The 5,000-nt window shown below is 47.5% G+C and overlaps 2 protein-coding genes across 2 annotated transcripts; one reads left to right on the forward strand and one right to left on the reverse strand.

Annotated features, from left to right (window-relative positions):
• Nucleotides 1-36: 36 nt before the first annotated feature.
• ENH_00004370 (hypothetical protein) lies at nt 37-1,431 on the forward strand (the record flags this gene model as incomplete). Its single annotated transcript, XM_013578390.1, has 4 exons — nt 37-49; nt 214-410; nt 602-709; nt 907-1,431. Coding segments are annotated over 4 exons (843 nt in total), but the record flags the coding sequence as incomplete, so codon positions are not given.
• A 345-nt stretch (nt 1,432-1,776) lies between these two features.
• On the reverse strand, nt 1,777-2,536 carry ENH_00004380 (hypothetical protein; the record flags this gene model as incomplete). Its single annotated transcript, XM_013578391.1, has 3 exons — nt 1,777-1,797; nt 1,944-2,026; nt 2,203-2,536. The coding sequence occupies 3 exons, from the start codon at nt 2,534-2,536 to the stop codon at nt 1,777-1,779; spliced, it is 438 nt and encodes a 145-aa protein (XP_013433845.1).
• Nucleotides 2,537-5,000: the final 2,464 nt, after the last annotated feature.

Consider the following 5,000-nt stretch of genomic DNA (forward strand, 5'->3'; position numbering starts at 1 on the left):
AGGGTTTAGGGTTTAGGGTTTAGGGTTTGTGCGCAGGGGCACTGGCTGCGTACGGGAGAGTCAAATACCCCTTTTTAATAGGAGGAGGGTTTAGGGTTTAGGGTTTAGGGTTTAGGGTTTGTGCGCAGGGGCACTGGCTGCGTACGGGAGAGTCAAATACCCCTTTTTAATAGGAGGAGGGTTTAGGGTTTAGGGTTTAGGGTTTGTGCGCAGGGGCACTGGCTGCGTACGGGAGAGTCAAATACCCCTTTTTAATAGGAGGAGCCATAAGTTCTTCTTCTCCAACAAAAGCTCTAAACTCCTTTTTAGGGTTTGACAAAGTTGTGGGGTCTCAGCTGTCTGTACACTGCAGAGCTGCTGCTGCTGCTGCACTCCGCGCCCTCAGCCGCGCCGCCAGCAGCCCCCAACTCGTAAACCCCAAACCCTAAACCCTAAACCCTAAACCCTAAACCCTAATTTTAATCCCGCCCAAGCCTGCACTCTAGCAGGCCACGCAGGGTTGGAGATGTGCGCTCCACGCCTTAGGGTTTGGAGTTCAGGGCGCAACGCCTAGGGTTTAGGGTTTAGGGTTTAGGGTTTAGGGTTTAGGGTTTGGCTGCAGGAAGATGAACTCCGGCGGTTTGGGTGCGAAGACTTGAAAGTCCAAAGCGACCTGGAAAGAGTGGCTTTTGTTTATGCAGTTGTGGACGCTGTTGCTGAAGCAGTCCAGGTAGGGTTTAGGGTTTAGGGTTTAGGGTTTAGGGTTTAGGGTTTGGGGGGCAAGGGGGGTGCAAGGAGATTTGGCTTCCACAGAGAGACACCCAAGCCTCCCAGGGCTGCACTTCTCACGGCCCAGGATTTACTTTGTGTGCCGAGGGTTTAGGGTTTAGGGTTTAGGGTTTAGGGTTTAGGGTTTGCACTTTGCAGTACAACAGGCCTGTCGAACGCCCCCTAGTAGAAACCCTCTGCAACTATTTGGGAGTTGCAGAAAACCCTCAAGACACTCCGAAGCAAACAGGGGGCCCCCTGGGGCCCCTCATGGGGGCCCCCCAGGGGGCCCCCCAGGGGGCCCCCCAGGGGCCCCTCCGGGGGGCCCCCCAGGGGGCCCCCGACGGGCCCCTCCAGGGGGCCCCCCAGGGGGCCCCCCAGGGGGCCCCCCAGGGGGCCCCCGAGGGGCCCCTACAGGGGCCCCCCCAGGGGGCCCCCTTGGGGGAGATTTTTAGGGAGGCCCAAGGGAAAGGAGAAAAGGAGGGAAAAGAAAGAGAAGGCGAAGGAGCTGCTGCTGCTGCTGCTGCTGCTGCTGCTGCTGCAGCAGCAGCAGCAGCAGCAGAGCAGCAGCTGCTGGAGGGCCTGGCGAAGTACTTCAAGTTTTCCCTTCGCCGCAAAAAGACTTCTTGCAAAAGTGTTAACATGCTGGCGGCCACGGGCACGCAGCTGGGTGCGAAGACCTAGGGTTTAGGGTTTAGGGTTTAGGGTTTGGGGGCTAGGGTTTGGGACTGCAGCGCGCAAAGGGCGCCGGTGAAGTGGCCCTGACTCCGAAGGCCTAGGGTTTAGGGTTTAGGGTTTGGGTTGCCATTTACCTGCATGCAAGGAGGTAGGGTTTAGGGTTCTAGGGCCTAGGGTTTGAGGATCGAGGGTTTAGGGTTTGAGGGTTTAGGGTTTAGGGTTTGGAGACTCCGCAGATAATTCGGTGCTCTCAAACACGCGACTGTGGATGTGGCAGAGCTGCGCACAGTTTGGCTTTTGGCAGGTGCCCTAAACCCTAAACCCTAAACCCTAAACCCTAAACCCTAAGCCCTAAACTGTAAACTTTATAACCTTAACGCTAAACCCTAAACCCTAAACTTGGGGGCTCTGAGCAGTAGACCCACGTGGGCTGAGCGTGCCTCTGCTGCTGCTCGCCTTCAAACCCTAAACCCTAAACCCTAAACCCTAAACCCTAATTTGTGGTTTAGGTGGCCTACCCTGGCAGCCTGCGGCCCGAGTCCATAACCGAGCAGTTCCACATCGACGTTTGCAACAAGCTGTTCCCCCTCCCCAGTAAACCCTAAACCCTAAACCCTAAACCCTAAACCCTACTAAACCATATGAAACCCTACTAAGGCCTCGCATGGCCTTTTAAAGCCTATCAAACCCTCATACACACTCATAGGCTCTACCAAACCCTCGTAAACCCTCACAAACCCTCCAAACCCTACTAAACCCTCATAAACCCTACTAAACCCTCGTAAACCCCAAGAAGTCTGCGGGTTTGCTGCTGCTTCTGCTGCCGCTTCTGCTGCTGCTTCTGCTGCTGCTGCTGCTGCCGCTTCTGCTGCTGCTTCTGCTGCTGCTGCTGCCGCTTCTGCTGCTGCTTCTGCTGCTGCTTCTGCTGCTGCTGCTGCTGCTGCTTCTGCTGCTGCTGCTGCCGCTTCTGCTGCTGCTTCTGCTGCTGCTGCTGCTTCTGCTGCTGCTGCTGCTGCTGCTCAGAAGGGAGGTTTGCAGACAAAGGCGCCAAAGAAACGAATTTGTGGGGCGGGGGGCAGCAGCTGGGGTGTACAGACACCGCAACGAACATACACTTCACCAACGGAGCAGCAGATCCTTGGAAAAGTCTTTCAGTTTTAAAAGTTCCAAAATCTGTTGAAGTCCAACAAAGAGTCTCCGCCTTCGTCATCCAAGTAAACCCTAAACCCTAAACCCTAAACCCTAAGCTCTGTGCGGCCGCCTGCGGCTGCAGCAGCAGCTCTGTTTTGCTGCTGCTGCTGCTGGCGCTGCTGCTGCTGCTGCTTTTGCTGCCATTTCCGCTGCTGCTGCTACCCCTTTTACTGCTGCTGCTGCTGCGGCTTCTGCTGCTGCTGTTGCTTCTGCTGCTGCCACTGCTCTGCGGCCGCCACTGCTGTTTCTGCTGATGCTTCTGTTTCGCTGCTGCCGCTGCCGCTGCTGCTGCTGCTGCCGCTGCTGCTGCTGCTGCTGCTGCTGCTGCTGCTGCTGCTGCTGTTGCTGCTGCTGCTGTGGGGCTGCAGGGCGGGTCGCACTGCACGGACTTTTACAGCCCTTCGCCTTCGGACAGTTCTTCTTTGAAGGAAGGAAGAAAAGCCATCAAAGAAGCTGTGGCCAGTTTTATTGCAGCTCACCGCAGCCGCAGCAGCAGCAGCAGCAGCAGCAGCAGCAGCAGCAGCAGCAGCAGCAGCAGCAGCGGCGGCAGCAGGGAAAGCGGAGCCGCAGCGGCAGCCGCTGCAGCAGCGGCAGCAGCCGCAGCACCTACAGCAGCAAATGCTCTGGCAGCTGCTGCTGCTGAGCTTTAGCGCAGCTGCGGCATTTTTGTTTTCTCTTATTTTCCTTTTGTTTAGGGTTTAGGGTTTAGGGTTTAGGGTTTAGGGTTTGTGTCAATTTTTGTCATCAACTCTTTCTTTTATTGTTTTCGCTTTCTGTCGAAGGCGAGGCCTCAACGCCGAATTAGCTGCTAGGGTTTAGGGTTTAGGGTTTAGGGTTTAGGGTTTAGCAGCAGCAGCATTCAGGCAGCAAGCTCCTGCTGCACAAGTTGACTCCAAAAGCCCTCAAATATAAATTCTTTTTTACATTTTAAATAAAAAAGAAAATGGAATTATTATTTTAAAATAAATGAAAATGGAATTCAATGAATTTAAAAAAATAAATAAAAAGTAAATAAAAAAAAGTAAATAAATAAATAATTAATTAAATAGCTGTGCATATTATATACCTGGGAAATTATATAAGGAATAAATAAAAACAAATAAATAAAAAGTAAATAAATTAAAAGTAAATAAATGAATAACTAATTAAATAGATGTGCATATCATATGCCTGGGAAATTGTATAATAACAAATAAATAAAATGTAAATAAAAAAGAAATAAATGAATAATTAATTAAATAGGCATGCGTATTAAATATAATAACAGTTTAAATAGAATTTATGGATAATAAAATAAACTCCGAAAAGAAAAAATAAAAACATTTGCTGAACTACTGCAGCGGTCTTCAGGTGTATGTACACACCAACTTTATCTCCAGCAGCGCAAAAGGCAAAAATGAAATTAAAATTTTATTTTAGTTTTAATTTTAATTTTAATTTTAAGTTTTATTTTAATTTCAACTATCACTTGTATTTTTATTTTTATTTTTATTTTATTCTGTTTATATTGCTTCTATTTTAACTTTTTTTCGCATTAAAAGTCTGTAATTTCCCTTTGTATATTTTTCAATTTATATTTTTATTTCCATCTACACTTTTATTTCCATTTATGCTTTTAATTCCACTTTTATTTCAATCTTGACTTTATTCTTTTCGATTTATGTTTTATTTATTTTTTTGGTTATTTTTGCCTTTATTGTGTTTAAATGCATTTCTTTAAGCACAAAAAAGTAAATATAATTTGAAATTAAAAATTAAAATTAAATAAAAATAAAAATAAACTTCTTTTTGCAAATACAAATATGCTTATACATAAACACATGCTTGTCTTTGCACATACAAATTAATATAAATAAATAATTTATTGAGAACAAATAAAAGTACAAATTAAAACACAAGAATAAATAAATGAATAAATAAAAAAATAAATAAGACTTTTACTACCCTTGGGCTCCTATGCATGCACTATTTACTTGTTTATTTATTTACATTATAAATAAATAAATAAATAAATAAAAATGGCATTTAAAAACATTTAATATTCATTTCGGGTGTCTATACAGCGCAGAAGTCCTTGCTGCTGCGGTGTACGTACACCTGCTGCGCGCGTCGCAGTGTCTGCGGATTTAATTATTTTCTTTTTTCTGTTTTTCATTTCACGAAACGTAATAAGCCTCAGAAAAGATGTTTCTCACCTGCTGCTGCTGCTGCTGCTGCTGCTGCTGCTTCTGCTGTTGCTTCTGCTGCTGCGGCTGCTGCTGCATGTTGCAGCAGCAGCAGCAGCAGCAGGAGCAGCAGCAGCAGCAGCAGCAACAGCGCAGGCCCTAAGAGGGCCCCATTCTTGGGGAGGCTGCTGGGGGCCCCTGACTCAGGGGCCCCCCGGC

This window comes from Eimeria necatrix, genomic scaffold (genome assembly GCF_000499385.1).
Source record: "Eimeria necatrix Houghton genomic scaffold, Enh_scaff1123, whole genome shotgun sequence".
In the NCBI taxonomy this organism is placed as follows: Eukaryota; Apicomplexa; class Conoidasida; order Eucoccidiorida; family Eimeriidae; genus Eimeria; species Eimeria necatrix.